Source organism: Toxotes jaculatrix, chromosome 22, assembly GCF_017976425.1.
Source record: "Toxotes jaculatrix isolate fToxJac2 chromosome 22, fToxJac2.pri, whole genome shotgun sequence".
Lineage (NCBI taxonomy): Eukaryota > Metazoa > Chordata > Actinopteri > Toxotidae > Toxotes > Toxotes jaculatrix.
In genome coordinates, this window is record NC_054415.1 from 12,943,854 (window position 1) to 12,966,541 (window position 22,688).

Genomic DNA, 22,688 nt, shown 5'->3' on the forward strand with positions numbered 1-22,688 from the left:
GGTTTATCTTCTAACACAGACTTCTCCAAGCTTTACACAAGAGCTCCGTGTTAGAACTGCTGTAATTAATATTTTTATATTAAACATGGATGAAATGACTGTAATGTGAAAGTGGTCACTTGTACAAACCCACAGATCCTGTTATCTTGTTAGCTGCTGGTTACCAAGAAATTAAGTGTACTTGGTTTTTGTAACAAGAGCCCGAAAGTCAATGAGGACAGGACATCTGAGTTGTTGAATGCAGTTTACTGTGCTTGCTCTTGCTTTTCAGTAATCAGCTATGCTAACTGTCTGTTAAACAAACTACTTCATTTTCAACTTCTGCACAATAAACACACACTTTTCTAGTGGCTGTGTGAAGCTAGCTTAAGGAACATCCCAGATCTCCTCAGATCGCACACAGAAATGGAACTAATATTACTCTTCTCCTCTTCCTCCTTATTATACAGGAGATATGTAAATTTACACAAATGTCAGAGTGATCCTTTTTCTTAATGTTGTGACAAAAACACCAGAACCTTTAATGTAGTATCTGTGAGGCAAGTAGACCCATTAAATTTGTCCTCTTCACTTCCTCCTGCAGGACAGTGTTTGCCAAATGATGGAGTCCGAGATGAACTTTCCCGTGAGCCTGAACTTCTTAAATCTCACACACATTTTTCCTTTTAACCTCACACTTCATTCACATTTAGCAGTGGTTAATACATTAAGGAGAAGGTAATACGTTAAGACTAATGTTCTGTCTGTGTGTTTTACTGTCAGAGGCCTGAGATCTCCTCCATCACTCCCAGTGTCGTGTCTTTCTATGGCAGAAACCATGTGGTGCTGTCAGGTCGAAACCTCAGAGATGTGACCAGAGTGAGGATACAGACTGAATTCTGCACTCCACAAGAGTGAGTCAGTTTGGAGGTTCTTTATACGGTATTTTCATTACATATCACTGCTCCCATAACAGTACTTAAAGGGAAATGTATTCTCAAGATATTCAGTCAACTTTATGTACGCTACTCTTTCTTAAAGCCAGAAGCTGGATTTGTGATATAAAACAGGGTTGTGTGATCCATAGGGTTTTTGTGTAAATTAGGTATAAATGTGTTTCATACCTATTAGTATTATTAGATTACAAACACACACACACACACACAGTGTTCAAACACTTCATAGTCTTGCTTCCATGTTATGTTTACTATTTTGCAATTTTTCAAATCTTAAATTGTAATATTCATATTTCAATGTTACTGTGTTAAATGATGCCACATTAGAGGCAATTTTTACTTTTAATTTTATTTTTAAATGAGTCTTGAACTCACTGAGATTGACTGGTCTCTCTGCCTGTGTCATCCTGTGTACTCTGGTCAGATCTCCTGTATGGAGCAACACAGGAGTGAGTCTGACGTTCCACGTTCCCAGCACTGATATAAAGGGTGTGGCCAAAGTATGTGTTCTCCTCCCAGACGGCAATTGCTACGGCAACGCTAAAATCACTTACAGGTCATCACCATCCTGCACCAATATTGTTCCAAGCAGCACCTGGGCCAGGTATGACTTGATTTGTCAGAACATAATATTTTCACAGAAAACTACAAAAAAAGTTGACGTGCCAAACACTGTGATGTCAGAGCTCGTCTACTGGGCTTCTTGACAGCAGAAAATGATTCAGCAACTAAATTCTCATCATTATAATTGTAACTTGTGCTCCTTATGTGTGTGTCGGTATGAAAATTCCTCTGCTCCTCTGTGTCTTTTAGTGGGAAGAGGCAGATCATACTCATTGGATCCCACCTTGAGTTTGTGGAAGGGGTTACACACAGCCACGCCCCGCAGAAAGTCAGACCTCCCAGAAACAGCAACTTTCATGTGGGTCATGATTCAAGATTTCAGTCCTGGTTGATTTGGTAAAGCCCATAGTTGGAGGGGGAGGTAGCAGCAGATTTGGTTTAATACTACAGCAAACATTTCTTTAGCAGCTAATCTGTCAGAAATACAACAGAGGAGCAAGTTGTGTATCTGTTTACAGTTCAGCCAAATAAACCAGGTTTCAAAACAAAAAACTATATTACATCTCTTTAGTTCACAAGATACCACATTACCGTGTCATCTCATGCTTTCCACAGATTAACCACTTTACCTTTTTATTAACTGCAGAATCTCACCTATGACTCACCTGCAGCTGAAAACACTTGGGGGACTTTTACCAGCTCAGTGTTTCTGAAAGTAGCCAATGAAACCTTGTCCTGTCCCACTGAACTGACCTACTATCCAGAGCCCTGGTTTACTGGATTCAGATACATAAGAATGGAGGACTATGTGTACATCACCATAGAGGTACAACATATTTTCTGCACACATGCCCACACATATGGCATCAGTTCATAAAAGCTCAGCATTTGCTTCTCTTGTCATTTTAGAAAACGGCAGACAAACTGCAGATGGCAGCAGAGGAGTTGTCAGTATGGGCCATTCAGGCAGAAACGCAGTACCCCTGCATCATGAAGACCAAAGAAACCACGAACAAGACTGACATTTTCATCTGTCATATTCAAAGCTCACCGGATGCAGAATTTCAGCACTTAATGGTAAATCTTTCATTTAAACTGCACCAACCTAGACAGCAATATAAAGAAAAACAACCCAAACTTTATTGTGAGTATTTACAGGATATAAGTGGCTGAACATAGCACTGGTTTCTTTCGAGGCAAACGTTGGCTTTTATGCACTGGTTTCCAACTCATGTCAAAGTAGCAACTATACAGTTATTTATTTTTGACCCACTGGTCAAAGACGTCCCTTTGTAAAATTCTTTAATGCAGAGTGATTATTGTTTTCCAGATAACATATGGTGACAAGACAGTGAGACTTGGGCCTCCATCTTTATCACATCAGGTCCTTCTGATACTGCGTATGCTGTTGATACCCTGTGTTATTGTTGGTAAGTACATTAAGTAGGACGGACTGATAAAGTGATTGTCTGTGTAACACTGTTTATATGAAAGTCTGAACCTGAATCAGTTTTAACAATGTTTCCTTTTTGATTCTGTATAATTATGAATAAGTATGTGAAAATACAGTGTTATGTTGAAAAAAAGTTTTCTTCTACTTTCAGTGGAGTCCAGACGTCCAATGGTGGTAGAAATAGTGATTTAGAACCTGGATGAAATTGTTTTTGTCTGTCTGCTTGGTTTGAATCAGTAACTGCTTGTCTTTCAGCGTTGGTGATTATCTGTCGATGGCAAAAGAAACTCACCGATCAGAGGACCAACCTCTGACCGTAAGATCAAACCTGCTGAACCCCTTGCACCTCCGTTACAGTGTACATAATACCCCATGCTTATTTTTATTCCTCATCGACAATTCATTTCTCCACCCAAGGGTTAATGTTTAAGTTCCCTCTTTGGTTTCAAAATTTCTAAATAGAGGGAGGCAACCGTAACTAAACAGTAAGTGTAAGAGGGCTTTGTGTGATATTTAGAACCAGACTGCATCTTTCAACCACTGTCTGTATTGTTTAACTCCGGTGTAGTTGTATCTTGGAGGCCACTTGAAAAAATGGAACTTTGTGACCTAACTCAGAAACCAATGCTCAGACCTACACTTACGTAAGTAAAAAGTACTGTTTGTCTTTATTAGATACAGTATATTAGAGAGCTGAAAGACATAACATACTTTAAACATGTCCCACTGCAACACATACCCAAGCACTGGAAACAGATGGTCCCAGAACAAGACGGACACTTGCTGAAAGGACTCCAGGAAGCTGAAGACTGTAATGCCTGTATATCAATGTAAGAATCAAGAAATATCAAGAAATTTCTTTTATGAAGTCGATAAAACTAAAGAGAACTGTGTTTCACAGTCACAACACAAGTTAACTTGAAGGTTTTAATGAACAGGGCAATTGTGTTTGCCATCAAAATACCAATTTACCTGATAATGCAGAATGTAACAAGACTCTTGCTTGTTGATCACTTTGAAAGTTGTTTGGAGGTTTGGTTTGAACATGTGACACTATTGAGGTCAGAGTCGACATTAACCAGATCCGGTTAAAGTGAGTATATTAAAATGAGTATTTAACTGGTTGAGATAATAACTATAGATGTGATCACATTAGCTCAGAGTAAAATGTACCTCCTTTTTCACTGACAAGTGTACAGGCAGATTATACGACAGCGTATTAGGGACACTTTAGGTTAAAAAAAAAAATGTTGTAATTTTAGCCCAGAATAACCATATTATCATAAGCATCTGAATTAATATGCCGTTGTAAAATTAAGTGTCCCGTCAAAAAAAAGTTGAAAATAAATTAAAGACAGATCATCTATTCTTTTCTGCAAGAAATATCAGAAAATTTCGTGCTGCAGTTTAATGGGACTGCCCGACACACATTTGGAGCTGGAGGTGGCGAAAGCCATAGCTGAGGTAAGAATCTCGCTGTGCTACAGATGTCATTTTATGCCCATTCATCGCTGCTGCAAGGAATCACTGGTATCCTTATTGGTGCAAGCGTGTTCAGTCTGATTGGATGTTGTATTATTCCCTGCGTTAGAAGTCTCATTGTAAGGTCTATTGATAGGTCAGTCACACACCAGATGGCCTCTCTGGCTGAGACTCGTCTTCTGTCAGATGTTGAAAACCCAACTGATTTATTTACTGATTGGATTCCTCCTCTTTATGATGATGATGATGATGTTTAGGTTGAGAGTTGTTGTGTTTTCCTCCAGCTTGCTATCAACCTAAGGACGTCTGTGTCCCACAAAAACAACAAAATGCATATTTTCACATATATCAGCTGATGATGTGTCGACTTAAACCTAAAGGAATGTAGTCACTGATGATATGATAAATTTGTATATACTTTAGTGTGACAGACAATTACTGTCTAATTTCATTTAATAATAATAATACATCAAATTTGTATAGCGCTTTTACGGGTGCTCAAAGACGCTGGACAATCTCATCTGGAAGAAAGTATTTTTCCACCACACTTATATACATGTCGCCTGTGATAAAGGATATGAGAAAGCTTTGTAGCTTCAAACAAAAACTAAAACACCATTTTTTTCTGAAGAGCAGCCGTCCAGATTTTCAATAAAAGATCACTTGCATAATAATCTGGCACACAGTGTAGACGCCATCATTTTGTTTTGTCTTGTATCTGTACTCCTACTGAGTACCGGGGGACCCAGCCTTCGCCGCTGCCGCCCCCGACCCTCTGGAACTCCCTCCCCCAGCAACTCAGAAACTCCGATTCACTACAGACTTTCAAATCCCAGCTCAAACCCCACCTGTTCAAACTGGTTTTCCCATGAACCATTTCATTTCTTCACCACTTGTCTATTTCTTGTTACTGTAAATACTACTGCTGCCATTGTTGTTTACTGTTGTTCTCTCTGTTGTTTGTTGTTTTCCACTGTTCAGCGCCTTTGAGTTCCCAGAAAAACGCTTTTCTGAAAATCTGATATCTTATGTCAGTTAAATTCTGTTGGGCAGGTTCACTTTCTGTGTCTGTGGCTTGTTGGCCCTTCTTGTCACCTATGTTTGATGTCTTTTAATGAGCTTTTATTTGTTTAGAGCTCTTTATTATGTGTGTAAAAGTCCAAATAAACTCTATTGTGTTTCCTCTTTTGATATTTCTTAACTGTTTTGCAGAAACATTTCCCAATGATTGACAATGATTTGACAGTTTTACTTTGCATGAACTGAAACAATAAGACGTCTCATGAACCTTAAACACTAATAGAAGTGAAATCAATGTGATGGCAAGGCCACAGGTGACACACAGCTTTGAAAGAAATTCACTGTGGCCCGTTTGAAGCAGGGAACTTTTGGTAAACTTCATATTGTAACATGGTTATAATGATCATGTTGGAAGACAGTTGACAGCAGATTTACTGGTTGACTTTGTTTGCTTTTGAACACACCTTATGTGACCTATACATACATATACACATATATACTACCATATATATATATATATATATATATATATATATATATATATATATATATATATATATATATATATATATATATATATATATAATAGTTTGCATTATCCAGATTCAGACTGGCCCATTGCACTATTGGTATTTGTGGCAAAAAAGTAGTTGTTCTGTTGGTTGTGTCAAATTCAAGTCAAATTCCTTGTGTTTATGCATAAATCTGGTTAAAAGAACTGATTCTGATTGAAGTCTTTAATGCATAAAGCCATGGAGTCAGACTTAAAGTGAACCTCTGGCAATTTGTGATCATTTCAAACACCCATTCAGACGTTACTGCTGCTTTATGAGGGCAGGCACCGCAGGTCCCTCCTACCACTCAACCCATTACTCCCGTCCAATCAGAGTCCAGTTTGAGCCGCGCCAAAACTCAGTCGCACCTGTTGCGCATGCGCCGATCAAACCCATGTGACCGGGGAGACGAGGGCTCAGCCAATAGCAGGGCAGAAGTTTGTGTCGCCCGGCTTATAAGGCGTCGGAATGGCGCCGGCTCGAGTCTAAGGTGGAATACGTGACATTTCTGTAACGTTGTGTTTTGTCCAAGCTCTTTTTCTGGTAAGTGGACCGAACTGAGCTCGTCACCTGTAGACAGAGGAAGCCTGTGTGTTCATGTTTAACGGGTTATTTGTCATTGTACTTTCTGGCGAACAGTGAAAGCTGTGGCTGAGAGCAGAGAGACGATTCAGGCGTAGTGGACCTGGAACTTCGGCGTGAGCCAGAGACAGGTGGTTCACCTGTCCGGAGCAATTTGGAGGGAAAAATAGCCGACGCGGAGGCCAGGTAAGGCCCGCGCAGAACGTTTCAAATGATAAGCTTGGGTTGGTTTGTGACCACAGACTAACATGTTTATGTGCCTGTTTTCCGCAGGACGGACGAAGGGATCCAGCGAAGCAGCCGAGACCATTTGGGAGAAAGCGCCGCGCTTGGCTTCGCTCATTGGCTCTACACTTAAGCGTGTGTGTCTGTGTGTGTGATCTGAGTGTTGGAGGTGCAGGCTTTTGTCTTTAGCTCGGTTGAGATGGGCTTTGTAACCAGTATAGCCGCTTTGGAGTTCGGGACTGGCCAAGTGTTGGCAAGGCTTAGTTGTGGATGGATTCAGTGTGTGGAAGGCAGTCGGGCCTACTAGGTTTGGAGCGCGCGTTTTCTTTAGCTGGGCCGTTGCGGCAGTGTTGTCTGTAGGTGGAAACATATATGCAGTTGTGATCCGGACACAAGGGACGCTAATATTTTAACCAGCACCGCTTTTCTAGTCTTTACAGTATCTATTTAGCGGACCTTACAGACCAATTGCATGCGAGTTAAGCCATCCCACATGACGCTGCTCAGCCAATCAAATTCGAGAGTGAAAGCGCGACTCTGAATACAGAGATGAGAGGTGAGTGACAGGTGGAGAGGGAAGTTGGCGATACAAGGAGATGACATTTATAGACAAGTGAGCCGGAGACAGGAAGAGAAGACAGCGAGACGAGTGAGCGGGAGACAGCGAGAGACGATGGCCCTGACACCAGGCCTGGACTGGTAATCGGGCATACCGGGCATTTTCCCGGTGGGCCGATGCTGGTTGTTTTTTTTTGTTTTGTTTTTTTTTTTAAACCGGTCCGCAATTTAGAGTGGGTGGCCCATTGGTCCATCTTCAATATAGACAGTGGACTAAACCAATTAGGATATAGTAACTTACGAGAGCGTCCCCACCCCTTTCCCTGCACTGATCCCCGCCAGTTTCATAGTGTTGAGCGTGGAAACATGGAGAAGTTGCGGGCTAAAAGATTCAATAATTTCGCTATAGACGCTGCAAAATGTGCTAAAATAAAAGACACATTCTCTGGAGGGGCTGCTGTAGCCTCCACGTCCCCTGCAGCCCAGGTTGAAGGTGAACAGGGAGAGGAGCAGCCAGAGACTGTTGACAGGGAACCCGAGGGACAGAGTGACCACGGAAGTGTAGCACAGGCACAGCAGGTATCAGGTAGTAATGTTAGGATAATACCGGGACTTTTCGGTGATGGACAGGCATGAAAATCGCTCACCTTTCGGCGATATTCGCCGTTTTGAAGCCGAAACAGGTGACCTACGTGAATCGTGTAGAATTACATGAGAATGGTGAGCAGTGAGTAATGTTATTTCCTGTCGCAGCAGTTGCCTTAAGTTGTTTTGTTTTCGTTCCGTGCGAGTTTTTTTCTACAGTATCACTGCAGTTAGTATGAGATTTTTCTGATTATCAAAAAATAAAAATGTACCCTAAAGATACGAAATATTTTGATGGTTTAGATAGTTGCACAGTTTTTCCTGGTAGTGTTGCTGAATGTTTAAAATTCCAGGTTTAATATCCAAAGCCTGTGTGTGTGCGTGCGTGTGTACCCCTTCTCTGCAGAAAGGATGAGCTGCTTCAGAGGATCATCAGAGGGTAAGAGAAAGCACATAAGTCAATTTTGCACAGTGTCTCTACATTTAAACATGTATTTGTCTGTGTGTGTTTAGCAGGTAGCTGCATCTGGCTGAGTGGGACCCCAGCTTGGATGAGGCCATGGCCAGTGTGGAGCCCAGGTACGCCCCCTGCTGCATGTGGAAGTGTGGGGAGATGTAACTTCCAGAGTTTGACTTGCCTAGTATCTGTGGCTAATGTTCACTGTGTTTCTTTGTGTTCTGTGCAGGATGGAGGAGCTGCTGATCCAGAGAACCATGAGGAACCATGAGGATGCATGTTGGCCAATACTGCTCAGTGTTTCTACACTTAAGGATTCATTTGTCTATGTTCCCCAGCAACTGTGTGTGTACTGTATCTGAGTGGGAGACCTGGAGCCAAGAAAACCTCAAGGACTCATCAATCACAGTGGTCATGTGACTGTCGGCCTGCTGAAGCAGGGATGGAACCACTGCCTCTCAACGCTTCTGCTTCAAAAGATGGACACTGCGTCGAGAACAACATCACTAGTTGTGCAGGATGGAGGAGCTGATCAAGAGGACCATGAGAAGATGCATCTTAGCCAATACTGCTCAATGTTTCTGTATTGAAGGACTCAGTTGTATTTTGCTGTTTGTTTTTTGGGTTTTTTTTTTTCTTTTTGTGTTCCTTTGTGTCCAGGGGGGTGCCAGCTTGGATGAGGCTGTGGCCAGTGTGGAACCCAGGTAGCCCTGTTGCACAATCTTTTAAAAAAATTAACCACATTAGTATCTATAGTCAGATTTTTTATTTTTTTTTATTTTTTTTTATTTTTTTATTTTCCTTTCCAGGTGCATGAAGGCCACATTGTTCAGTGTTTCTACCAGTATGCATGCATCATGTCTGAGTGAGAATGTGTCTATTAAAATCAGAAATAAGGAAGTGCCTGCTTTTGTCTTTAATGCATTTTAGATGAGGCTTAGATCAGTTCTGGGGGAAGGCACTGGGGTCCAACTAGGTTTGGAGTGTGGGTTTGCTTTTTTCAGGCTGTTGCATCAGTGTGTAGAAGCACATTATGCAGTTGTGATCCGGATACAACTGTATATGTGTGTATGTGCTTCTGGCTGAGTGGCCATCCAACTTTGAGGCCATGGGCAATGTGGAGCTCAGGTAAGGCCCCTGCTGCAGCTGGAAGTCAAGCAAAAATATTACAACTTCAAGGACTGACTTGATTAGTATCCAAAACCAATGTGTTTGTGTTTTTCAGCAGGAGGGAGGAGCTGAGTGAGAGGACCATTTGAGACCAGGTGAGCAAGAGCCACATTGTAGTCTTTCTACACTTATGCATGCACTAATTTTATCCTTTGTGTGTGAGAGAGTGTTGTAGGTGCATGTGGGGTGGAGCCAATGAAGGTGCTGCTGGTGAGGAGAGAGCACCATCCTGTGGGAGTGAGGGACACACTGTGGCTGTTGTGTGTTGTCAGAGCTCTTAGTGGTAAGTGGATTTAAAATAAAAATAAAAAAATAAAATCAAGGGCTGTTTCAAAGGTGGTTTGTGTGCTGAGGTTTGTGTTTCTCTTGCAGGATGGCAGAGCTTATTTGGAGGGTCATGAGAGACTGAGTGAGATGTTGCCTGTTAACATTTAGTGTTTCTACACATATGCATGCATTAATTTCTGTGTGTCTTGGGGGGGGGTGTTGGCAGTGCAGGCTGAAGTGTGTAGCTGTTGTCAGGCTTAGTTGTGGTTATTTGTCAGTGTAGGTTTAGTGTGTGTGTGTTAGATGTAGTTGGCTCTTGATGTAGAGGCTGTCAATAGTTGTGTATTGTTGATGGAGCTGTGTGGGCCGGTGTTTCGGTGCTGTGCTTTTGATGAAGATTGGCATGGAGAAGGTCAAAGTGGAGCTCAGGTAGGCCTCCTGCTGCATCTGGAGGTTTTGCAAAATGTTTGAAAATGCAAAGTTAGACTTTCTTTCTTCCTGTGGCTCATGTTTAGTTTTTTTGTGCAGGATGGAGCAGCTGATGGAGAGGACCATCAGAGACAAGGTAAGAGCAAGCATGTTGGTCAACTTTGCTCAGTGGGGTTTTGTTTTTTTGTTTTGTTTTTTTTAAACATTTAAGAGTTCATTTTTCTCATTTTCTATTTCTGCGTTCAATTCAGGAAGTGTCAGATCAGAGGCAGTTGGTGTGTATCCTGGGCCGTGAAGAGGAAGAATTGTATCAAGCTTTATCTCCTGTTGGGGTTGTGGAGGATGTCTTTACAAATAAAGGCTTGATTTATACCCAATGGCAATCGTTTGGTTGTGCTTATTTTGTGATGTACAAACTGATTTCAAGGCTGCATGGAGTTTGGATAATGTGCCATTTTTAAACTTAGTGACTGGCTCCACGGTTTAGGACTTTTAATTCTTTGTTTAAATGGCTCTGGAGTTATCTGTGAGGACTGTCAGTGTAAATGTAGTTGTAACATTTTCAGTTGTAGGTAACAGAAAATCTTTAGACAAATAGTTAATATGTATATGAAACAGCTCAGGCTGTGCTGTGTGGATGCCAGAATATCAGGCTGTAAACAGTGAGGTGTTATATGTACCACTTAGACTTGACAGTTTTACAAGCTCTTGGTTTAAACAGACCAAACCTATGTTAGAGAGCTATATGCTTTGGCTGTTGGCCCGTGGTGTCTGGGTGCCAAGAGTTTAAACTGAGGTGTTGGATGCAATAGTAAGATCTATGGGTAACCGTTAGCTGTACCACTTTGACTTTAGACATTTATTAAATAAGTAGATGTGTGTGTAATAGTTAGCTTCATATGTCTGTCTTGTTTGGTATGAGCACATGTATGTTAGTTTGGCACTGTGGTGTGTGGACGCCAGACTGAGTTTAAACCCAGATGTGATAGAGTGACAGACAGTTCAGTGCTTTTACACATACCCATTAATGTCTCTCTTTCCAGGTGTATGTGGCAGAGTGGGGCTCCAACTTGGATGAGGCCATATCCAGGGTGGAGCTCAGGTACGCCCCCTGCTGTATGTGGAAGTGTAGCAGAATGTTTAAAAAAGGCTTGATTATTTGTACCTGTATCTGATGTACAGTGTGTTTGTCCTGTGCAGATGGAGGGACTGATCCAGAGGACCATGAGAAACAAGGTGAGAGCAAGCCTATTGGTCAGTGTTTCTCCAGATATACATGCATTAATTTCTGTGTGTGTGTGTCTGAGCGAGAGTGTTGGAAGTGCATGCTTGTCTTCAACTCAGTTTAGATGGGCTTTGTTCTGTATCCAGGTGCATTGGAGTTTGAGTCTGGCTGAGTATTGTCAAGGCTTAGTTGTGGATGCATTCAGTGTGTGTGAAAAGCATTGGGGCGGTGTAGGTTTACAGTGTTTGTGCTTGTGTCAGTGTTTTCTGTAGCATATATGCAGTTATGATCTGGACACAACTGTGTATACAGTATTGTTCAAAATAATAGCAGTACAATGTGACTAACCAGAATAATCCAGGTTTTTAGTATATTTTTTATTGCTACATGGCAAACAAGTTACCAGTAGGTACAGTAGATTCTCACAAAACAAACAAGACCCAGCATTCATGATATGCATGCTCTTAAGGCTGTGCAATTGGGCAATTATTTAAAAGGGGCTTGTTCAAAAAAATAGCAGTGTCTGCCGTTGACTGTACAAACTCAAAACTATTTTGTACAAATGTTTTTGTTTCTAGGATTTAGCAATCCTGTGAATCACTAAACTAATATTTAGTTGCATGACCACAGTTTTCTATAACTGCTTCATATCTGTGTGGCATGGAGTCAACCAACTTGTGGCACCTTTCAGCTGTTATTCCACTCCATGATTCTTTAACAACATTCCACAATTCATTTACATTTCTTGCTTTTGCTTCAGAAACAGGGATGGAACCACTGTCTCGCAACGCTTTGGCTTCAAAAGATGGACACTGCGTCGAGCATAACATCACTTGTTGTGCAGGATGGAGGAGCTGATCAAGAGGACCATGAGAAGATGCATGTTAGTCAATATTGCTCAATGTTTCTGCATTGAAGGATTCAGTTGTATCTTGCTGGTTGTTTGTTGTGTTTTTTTTTTATTGTTTTGTTTTTTTATTCCTTTGTGTTCAGCAGGTGCCTGCATCTGGCTGAGTGGGGCTCCAGCTTGGATGAGGCTGTGGCCAGTGTGGAACCCAGGTAGCCCTGTTGCACAATCTTAAAAAAAAAAAAATTAACCACATTAGTATCTATAGTCAGATTTTTATTTATTTTTTATTTTTCCTTTTTTTGCTGCAGGTTGGTAGAGCTGATCCAGAGGATCCTTTGAGACCAGGTGCATGAATGCCACATTGTTTGCCACATGGTTTTTTTCTTTTTTTTTTTTTTTTAAACATTTAAGAGTTCATTTTTCTCATTTTCTGTTTCTGTGTTCAATTCAGGAAGTGTCAGATCAGAGGCAGTTGGTGTGTATCCTGGGCCATGAAGAGGAAGAATTGTATCAAGCTTTATCTCCTGTTGGGGTTGTGGAGGATGTCTTTACAAATAAAGGCTTGATTTATACCCAATGGCAATCGTTTGGTTGTGCTTATTTTGTGATGTACAAACTGATTTCAAGGCTGCATGGAGTTTGGATAATGTGCCATTTTTAAACTTAGTGACTGGCTCCACGGTTTAGGACTTTTAATTCTTTGTTTAAATGGCTCTGGAGTCATCTGTGAGGACTGTCAGTGTAAATGTAGTTGTAACATTTTCAGTTGTAGGTAACAGAAAATCTTTAGACAAATAGTTAATATGTATATGAAACAGCTCAGGCTGTGCTGTGTGGATGCCAGAATATCAGGCTGTAAACAGTGAGGTGTTATATGTACCACTCAGACTTGACAGTTTTACAAGCTCTTGGTTTAAACAGACCAAACCTATGTTAGAGAGCTATATGCTTTGGCTGTTGGCCTGTGGTGTCTGGGTGCCAAGAGTTTAAACTGAGGTGTTGGATGCAATAGTAAGATCTATGGGTAACCGTTAGCTGTACCACTTTAACTTTAGACATTTATTAAATAAGTAGATGTGTGTGTAATAGTTAGCTTCATATGTCTGTCTTGTTTGGTATGAGCACATGTATGTTAGTTTGGCACTGTGGTGTGTGGACGCCAGGCTGAGTTTAAACCCAGATGTGATAGAGTGACAGACAGTTCAGTGCTTTTACACATATCCATTACTGTCTCTCTCTTTCCAGGTGTATGTGGCAGAGTGGGGCTCCAACTTGGGTGAGGCCATATCCAGGGTGGAGCTCAGGTACACCCCCTGCTGTATGTGGAAGTGTAGCAGAATGTTTAAAATAGGCTTGATTATTTGTACCTGTATCTGATGTACAGTGTGTTTGTCCTGTGCAGATGGAGGGGCTTATCCAGAGGACCATGAGAAACAAGGTGAGAGCAAGCCTATTGGTCAGTGTTTCTCCAGATATACATGCATTAATTTCTGCGTGTGTGTCCGAGCTCTGTGTTGTGTATGTGGTTGTGGCCAGTCTTAGTTGTCAATGTGTGTAGGTGATGTGGATTTTTCAGGTCAGGCTGTAGCCCCAGTCAAGTGCCAGTTGAAGCTGGGTGCAGGACCGGCTCAGTCCCAACACCTTAATCTTTTAGACTCTTAAGTTTTTCGTCTTCTTCAAAATTCAAAGTATTCAGGTCTTCTTCAGAGAAAATGCAGAGTCCATCAGAGAGGAAAAAGTAAAGAGGAAAAAGACTAAAGTATAACTTTTTTTGGCGTATGACCTCAAAATGTCATACGCCATTTGTCTATTGGCCAAACTAACATACATGTGCTCATACCAAACAAGACATGCCATTTTGAGGTCATACTAAAGTATGACTTCTTTTGGCCGATTTTGATTCCTTACTATACTATGACGTTTTTTTTATGACATTTTGAGGTCAAAAAAAATTTTGACTTTTCTTGGCTGATTTTGATGCCTGACTATACTATGACGTTTTTTATGACATTTTGTGGTCATACCAAAGTATGACTTATTTTGGCCGATTTTGATGCCTTACTATACTATGACGTCTTTTAGGACATTTTGAGGTCATACTAAAGTATGACTTTTTTTGGCCGATTTTGATGCCTTACTATACTATGACGTTTTTTATGACATTTTGATGCCTTACTATACTATGACGTTTTTTATGACATTTTGATGCCTTACTATACTATGACGTTTTTTTAGGACATTTTGAGGTCACATTAAAGTATGACTTTTTTTGGCCGATTTTGATGCCTTACTATACTATGACGTTTTTTATGACATTTTGAGGTCATACTAAAGTATGACTTTTTTTGGCTGATTTTGATGCCTTACTATACTAAGACGTTTTTTATGACATTTTGAGGTCAAAAAAAATTGTGACTGTTTGACTGTATGCCTTACTATACTATGACGTTTTTTATGACATTCTGAGGTCATACTAAAGTATGACTTTTTTTGGCCGATTTTGATGCCTTACTATACTATGACGTTTTTTATGACATTTTGAGGTCATACTAAAGTATGACTTTTATTGGCCGATTTTGATGCTTTACTATACTATGACGTTTTTTATGACATTTTGAGGTCATACTAAAGTATGACTTTTTTTGGCCGATTTTGATACCTTACTATACTATGACGTTTTTTATGACATTTTGAGGTCATACTAAAGTATGACTTTTATTGGCCGATTTTGATGCTTTACTATACTATGACGTTTTTTATGACATTTTGAGGTCATACTAAAGTATGACTTTTTTTGGCCGATTTTGATGCCTTACTATACTATGACTTTTTTTAGGACATTTTGAGGTCAAAAAAAATTGTGACTGTTTTTGGCCGATTTTGATACCTTACTATACTATGACGTTTTTTGGCCGATTTTGATGCCTTACTATACTATGACGTTTTTTACGACATTTTGAGGTCATATTAAAGTATGACTTTAATGACGTTACAGATGTCAAATGGGTCAGTGTAGGTTTAGTGTGTGTGTGTGTGTTAGATGTAGTGACTCTTGATGTAGAAGCTGTCAGTAGTTGTGTATTGTTGATGGAACTGTGAGGACAGGTGTTTAGGTGCTGCACTTGGGCCTGTAGGTGTGAGTCTTTGTGTGGCTGTGTTTTGCAGGTTCTGGCGGAGTCGGGCTCCAATTGTGGCGTGGATCTGCAGGCTTGTCTTGATGAAGATTGGCATGAAGGTCATGGAGGAGGTCACAGTCAAAGTGGAGCTCAGGTAGGCCTCCTGCTGCATCTGGAGGTTTTGCAAACGTCATAGTATAGTAAGGATTCAAAATTAGCCAAAAAAAAGTCATACTTTAGTATGACCTCAAAATGTCATAAAAAACGTCATAGTATAGTATGGCTTTTTTTTCGGCCAAAAAAAGTCACAATTTTTTTTCACCTCAAAATGTCATAAAAAAAGTCATAGTATAGTATGGCATTTTTTTCGGCCAAAAATAGTCAAAATTTTTTTCAGACTCAAAATGTCATAAAAAACGTCATAGTATAGTATGGCATTTTTTTCGGCCAAAAAAAGTCACAATTTTTTTTCACCTCAAAATGTCATAAAAAACGTCATAGTATAGTATGGCATTTTTTTCGGGCAAAAAAAGTCACAATTTTTTTTCACCTCAAAATGTCATAAAAAACGTCATAGTATAGTATGGCATTTTTTTCGGGCAAAAAAAGTCACAATTTTTTTTCACCTCAAAATGTCATAAAAAACGTCATAGTATAGTATGGCATTTTTTTGGCCAAAAAAAGTCAAAATTCTTTTTCACCTCAAAATGTCATAAAAAGAGTCATAGTATAGTATGGCATTTTTTTTCGGCCAAAAAAAGTCACAATTATTTTCGGACTCAAAATGTCATAAAAAACGTCATAGTATAGTATGGCATTTTTTTCGGGCCAAAAATAGTCAAAAATTTTTTTTCACCTCAAAATTTCATAAAAAACGTCATAGTATAGTATGGCATTTTTTTCGGCCAAAATAAGTCACAATTTTTTTTCACCTCAAAATGTCATAAAAAACGCCATAGTATAGTATGGCATTTTTTTCGGCCAAAAAAAGTCACAATTTTTTTCACCTCAAAATGTCATAAAAAACGTCATAGTATAGTATGGAATTTTTTTCGGGCCAAAAAAGTCAAAAATTTTTTTCACCTCAAAATGTCATAAAAAGACGTCATAGTATAGTATGGCATTTTTTTCAGGCAAAAAAAGTCACAATTTTTTTTCACCTCAAAATGTCATAAAAAACGTCATAGTATAGTAAGGCATCAAAATCGGCCAAAAAAAGTCATACTTTAGTATGACCTCAAAATGTCATAAAAAACGTCATAGTATAGTAAGGCATCAAAATCTGAAAAAAAAGTCATACTTTAGTATGACCAAAAAATGGCATAAAAAAAGAAGGCATCAGCCTTACTATACTATGATGTTTTTTTTATGACCTTTTGAGGTCATACTAAAGTATGACTTTTTTTGGCCGATTTTGATACCTTACTATACTATGACGTTTTTATGACATTTTGAGGTCATACTAAAGTATGACTTTTTTCGGCCGATTTTGATACCTTACTATACTATGACTTTTTTTGGCCGATTTTGATGCCTTACTATACTATGACGTTTTTTAGGACATTTTGAGGTCATATTAAAGTATGACTTTAATGACGTTACAGATGTCAAATGGGTCAGTGTAGGTTTAGTGTGTGTGTGTGTTAGATGTAGTGACTCTTGATGTAGAAGCTGTCAGTAGTTGTGTATTGTTGATGGAACTGTGAGGACAGGTGTTTAGGTGCTGCACTTGGGCCTGTAGGTGTGAGTCTTTGTGTGGCTGTGTTTTGCAGGTTCTGGCGGAGTCGGGCTCCAATTGTGGCGTGGATCTGCAGGCTTGTCTTGATGAAGATTTGCATGAAGGTCATGGAGGAGGTCACAGTCAAAGTGGAGCTCAGGTAGGCCTCCTGCTGCATCTGGAGGTTTTGCAAACGTCATAGTATAGTAAGGCATCAAAATTAGCCAAAAAAAAAGTCATACTTTAGTATGACCTCAAAATGTCATAAAAAACGTCATAGTATAGTATGGCATTTTTTTCGGCCAAAAAAAGTCACAATTTTTTTTCACCTCAAAATGTCATAAAAAACGTCATAGTATAGTATGGCATTTTTTTCGGCCAAAAAAAGTCAAACATTTTTTTCACCTCAAAATGTCATAAAAAAACGTCATAGTATAGTATGGCATTTTTTTCGGCCAAAAAAAGTCACAATTTTTTTTCACCTCAAAATGTCATAAAAAAAGTCATAGTATAGTATGGCATTTTTTTCGGCCAAAAATAGTCAAAATTTTTTTCACCTCAAAATGTCATAAAAAACGTCATAGTATAGTATGGCATTTTTTTCGGGCCAAAAAAGTCACAATTTTTTTTCATCTCAAAATGTCATAAAAAAGGTCATAGTATAGTATGGCATTTTTTTCGGGCCAAAAAAAGTCAAAATTTTTTTTCACCTCAAAATGTCATAAAAAACGTCATAGTATAGTATGGCATTTTTTTCGGCCAAAAAAAGTCAAACATTTTTTTCACCTCAAAATGTCATAAAAAACGTCATAGTATAGTATGGCATTTTTTTCGGCCAAAAAAAGTCAAACATTTTTTTCACCTCAAAATGTCATAAAAAACGTCATAGTATAGTATGGCATTTTTTTCGGCCAAAAAAAGTCACAATTTTTTTTCACCTCAAAATGTCATAAAAAACGTCATAGTATAGTATGGCATTTTTTTCGGCCAAAAAAAGTCACAATTTTTTTCACCTCAAAATGTCATAAAAAACGTCATAGTATAGTATGGCATTTTTTTCGGGCCAAAAAAGTCACAATTTTTTTTCACCTCAAAATGTCATAAAAAACGTCATAGTATAGTATGGCATTTTTTTCGACCAAAAAAAGTCAAAATTCTTTCACACCTCAAAATGTCATAAAAAACGTCATAGTATAGTATGCCATTTTTTTCGGCCAAAAAAAGTCACAATTTTTTTTCACCTCAAAATGTCATAAAAAACGTCATAGTATAGTATGGCATTTTTTTCGGCCAAAAAAAGTCACAATTTTTTTCACCTCAAAATGTCATAAAAAACGTCATAGTATAGTATGGCATTTTTTTCGGCCAAAAAAAGTCACAATTTTTTTTCACCTCAAAATGTCATAAAAAACGCCATAGTATAGTATGGCATTTTTTTCGGCCAAAAAAAGTCACAATTTTTTTTCACCTCAAAATGTCATAAAAAAAGTCATAGTATAGTATGGCATTTTTTTCGGCCAAAAATAGTCAAAATTTTTTTCACCTCAAAATGTCATAAAAAACGTCATAGTATAGTATGGCATTTTTTTCGGGCCAAAAAAGTCACAATTTTTTTTCACCTCAAAATGTCATAAAAAACGTCATAGTATAGTATGGCATTTTTTTCGGCCAAAAAAAGTCAAAAAATTTTTTCACCTCAAAATGTCATAAAAAACGTCATAGTATAGTATGGCATTTTTTTCGGCCAAAAAAAGTCAAACATTTTTTTCACCTCAAAATGTCATAAAAAACGTCATAGTATAGTATGGCATTTTTTTCGGCCAAAAAAAGTCACAATTTTTTTTCACCTCAAAATGTCATAAAAAACGTCATAGTATAGTATGGCATTTTTTTCGGCCAAAAAAAGTCACAATTTTTTTTCACCTCAAAATGTCATAAAACACGTCATAGTATAGTATGGCATTTTTTTCGGCCAAAAAAAGTCAAACATTTTTTTCACCTCAAAATGTCATAAAAAACGTCATAGTATAGTATGGCATTTTTTTCGGCCAAAAAAAGTCAAACATTTTTTTCACCTCAAAATGTCATAAAAAACGTCATAGTATAGTATGGCATTTTTTTCGGCCAAAAAAAGTCACAATTTTTTTTCACCTCAAAATGTCATAAAAAACGTCATAGTATAGTATGGCATTTTTTTCGGCCAAAAAAAGTCACAATTTTTTTCACCTCAAAATGTCATAAAAAACGTCATAGTGTAGTATGGCATTTTTTTCGGGCCAAAAAAGTCACAATTTTTTTTCACCTCAAAATGTCATAAAAAACGTCATAGTATAGTATGGCATTTTTTTCGGCCAAAAAAAGTCAAAAAATTTTTTCACCTCAAAATGTCATAAAAAACGTCATAGTATAGTATGGCATTTTTTTCGGCCAAAAAAAGTCAAACATTTTTTTCACCTCAAAATGTCATAAAAAACGTCATAGTATAGTATGGCATTTTTTTCGGCCAAAAAAAGTCAAACATTTTTTTCACCTCAAAATGTCATAAAAAACGTCATAGTATAGTATGGCATTTTTTTCGGCCAAAAAAAGTCACAATTTTTTTTCACCTCAAAATGTCATAAAAAACGTCATAGTATAGTATGGCATTTTTTTCGGCCAAAAAAAGTCAAAATTCTTTCACACCTCAAAATGTCATAAAAAACGTCATAGTATAGTATGGCATTTTTTTCGGCCAAAAAAAGTCACAATTTTTTTTCACCTCAAAATGTCATAAAAAACGTCATAGTATAGTATGGCATTTTTTTCGGCCAAAAAAAGTCACAATTTTTTTCACCTCAAAATGTCATAAAAAACGTCATAGTATAGTATGGCATTTTTTTCGGCCAAAAAAAGTCACAATTTTTTTTCACCTCAAAATGTCATAAAAAACGCCATAGTATAGTATGGCATTTTTTTCGGCCAAAAAAAGTCACAATTTTTTTTCACCTCAAAATGTCATAAAAAAAGTCATAGTATAGTATGGCATTTTTTTCGGCCAAAAATAGTCAAAATTTTTTTCACCTCAAAATGTCATAAAAAACGTCATAGTATAGTATGGCATTTTTTTCGGGCCAAAAAAGTCACAATTTTTTTTCACCTCAAAATGTCATAAAAAACGTCATAGTATAGTATGCCATTTTTTTCGGCCAAAAAAAGTCAAACATTTTTTTCACCTCAAAATGTCATAAAAAACGTCATAGTATAGTATGGCATTTTTTTCGGCCAAAAAAAGTCAAACATTTTTTTCACCTCAAAATGTCATAAAAAACGTCATAGTATAGTATGGCATTTTTTTCGGCCAAAAAAAGTCAAAATTCTTTCACACCTCAAAATGTCATAAAAAACGTCATAGTATAGTATGCCATTTTTTTCGGCCAAAAAAAGTCTAAAATTTTTTTCACCTCAAAATGTCATAAAAAAACGTCATAGTATAGTATGGCATTTTTTTCGGCCAAAAAAAGTCACAATTTTTTTTCACCTCAAAATGTCATAAAAAACGTCATAGTATAGTATGGCATTTTTTTCGGCAAAAAAAAGTCACAATTTTTTTTCACCTCAAAATGTCATAAACAACGTCATAGTATAGTATGGCATTTTTTTCGGCCAAAAAAAGTCACAATTTTTTTTCACCTCAAAATGTCATAAAAAACGTCATAGTATAGTATGGCATTTTTTTCGGCCAAAAAAAGTCAAAATTTTTTTTCACCTCAAAATGTCATAAAAAACGTCATAGTATAGTATGGCATTTTTTTCGGCCAAAAAAAGTCACAATTTTTTTCACCTCAAAATGTCATAAAAAACGTCATAGTATAGTATGGCATTTTTTTCGGCCAAAAAAAGTCACAATTTTTTTTCACCTCAAAATGTCATAAAAAACGTCATAGTATAGTATGGCATTTTTTTCGGCCAAAAAAAGTCACAATTTTTTCTCACCTCAAAATGTCATAAAAAACGTCATAGTATAGTATGGCATTTTTTTCGGCCAAAAAAAGTCAAAATTCTTTCACATCTCAAAATGTCATAAAAAACGTCATAGTATAGTATGCCATTTTTTTCGGCCAAAAAAAGTCTAAAATTTTTTTCACCTCAAAATGTCATAAAAAAACGTCATAGTATAGTATGGCATTTTTTTCGGCCAAAAAAAGTCACAATTTTTTTTCACCTCAAAATGTCATAAAAAACGTCATAGTATAGTATGGCATTTTTTTCGGCAAAAAAAAGTCACAATTTTTTTTCACCTCAAAATGTCATAAAAAACGTCATAGTATAGTAAGGCATCAAAATCGCCCAAAAAAAGTCATACTTTAGTATGACCTCAAAATGTCATAAAAAAAGAAGGCATCAGCCTTACTATACTATTTTGTTTTTTTATGACCTTTTGAGGTCATACTAAAGTATGACTTTTTTCGGCCGATTTTGATACCTTACTATACTATGACTTTTTTTGGCCGATTTTGATGCCTTACTATACTATGACGTTTTTTAGGACATTTTGAGGTCATATTAAAGTATGACTTTAATGACGTTACAGATGTCAAATGGGTCAGTGTAGGTTTAGTGTGTGTGTGTGTTAGATGTAGTGACTCTTGATGTAGAAGCTGTCAGTAGTTGTGTATTGTTGATGGAACTGTGAGGACAGGTGTTTAGGTGCTGCACTTGGGCCTGTAGGTGTGAGTCTTTGTGTGGCTGTGTTTTGCAGGTTCTGGCGGAGTCGGGCGGAGTCACAATTTTTTTTCACCTCAAAATGTCATAAAAAACGTCATAGTATAGTATGGCATTTTTTTCGGCCAAAAAAAGTCAAACAGTTTTTTCACCTCAAAATGTCATAAAAAACGTCATAGTATAGTATGGCATTTTTTTCGGCCAAAAAAAGTCACAATTTTTTTCACCTCAAAATGTCATAAAAAACGTCATAGTATAGTATGGCATTTTTTTCGGCCAAAAAAAGTCACAATTTTTTTTCACCTCAAAATGTCATAAAAAACGTCATAGTATAGTATGGCATTTTTTTCGGCCAAAAAAAGTCACAATTTTTTCTCACCTCAAAATGTCATAAAAAACGTCATAGTATAGTATGGCATTTTTTTCGGCCAAAAAAAGTCAAAATTCTTTCACATCTCAAAATGTCATAAAAAACGTCATAGTATAGTATGCCATTTTTTTCGGCCAAAAAAAGTCTAAAATTTTTTTCACCTCAAAATGTCATAAAAAAACGTCATAGTATAGTATGGCATTTTTTTCGGCCAAAAAAAGTCACAATTTTTTTTCACCTCAAAATGTCATAAAAAACGTCATAGTATAGTATGGCATTTTTTTCGGCAAAAAAAAGTCACAATTTTTTTTCACCTCAAAATGTCATAAAAAACGTCATAGTATAGTAAGGCATCAAAATCGCCCAAAAAAAGTCATACTTTAGTATGACCTCAAAATGTCATAAAAAAAGAAGGCATCAGCCTTACT

The 22,688-nt window shown here is 37.6% G+C and overlaps 2 protein-coding genes and 1 long non-coding RNA gene across 4 annotated transcripts in view; all 3 read left to right on the forward strand.

The window, feature by feature from the left end:
• The window catches only part of plxnc1 (plexin C1), a 103,906-nt gene that overhangs the window by 3,998 nt on the left and 77,220 nt on the right, over nt 1-22,688 (forward strand). For both annotated transcript variants that reach the window (XM_041030417.1, XM_041030418.1), the window contains exons 9-13: nt 584-625; nt 763-893; nt 1,360-1,539; nt 1,749-1,857; nt 2,146-2,184. In XM_041030417.1, coding sequence (XP_040886351.1) covers nt 584-625; nt 763-893; nt 1,360-1,539; nt 1,749-1,857; nt 2,146-2,184 — 501 coding nt within the window. The remainder of the gene's footprint in view (nt 1-583; nt 626-762; nt 894-1,359; nt 1,540-1,748; nt 1,858-2,145; nt 2,185-22,688) is intronic.
• Nucleotides 6,505-7,041, forward strand: LOC121176381. Its single transcript, XR_005892968.1, has 3 exons — nt 6,505-6,551; nt 6,648-6,776; nt 6,864-7,041. It is a non-coding gene; the product is annotated as an uncharacterized LOC121176381 (long non-coding RNA).
• LOC121176380 overlaps nt 10,248-22,688 on the forward strand; it is a 37,000-nt gene continuing 24,559 nt past the window's right edge. Inside the window, exons 1-3 of the mRNA XM_041030429.1 lie at nt 10,248-10,281; nt 15,522-15,626; nt 17,245-17,349. Of these exons, the coding sequence (XP_040886363.1) occupies nt 10,256-10,281; nt 15,522-15,626; nt 17,245-17,349 (236 nt within the window). The 5' untranslated portion in view covers nt 10,248-10,255. The remainder of the gene's footprint in view (nt 10,282-15,521; nt 15,627-17,244; nt 17,350-22,688) is intronic.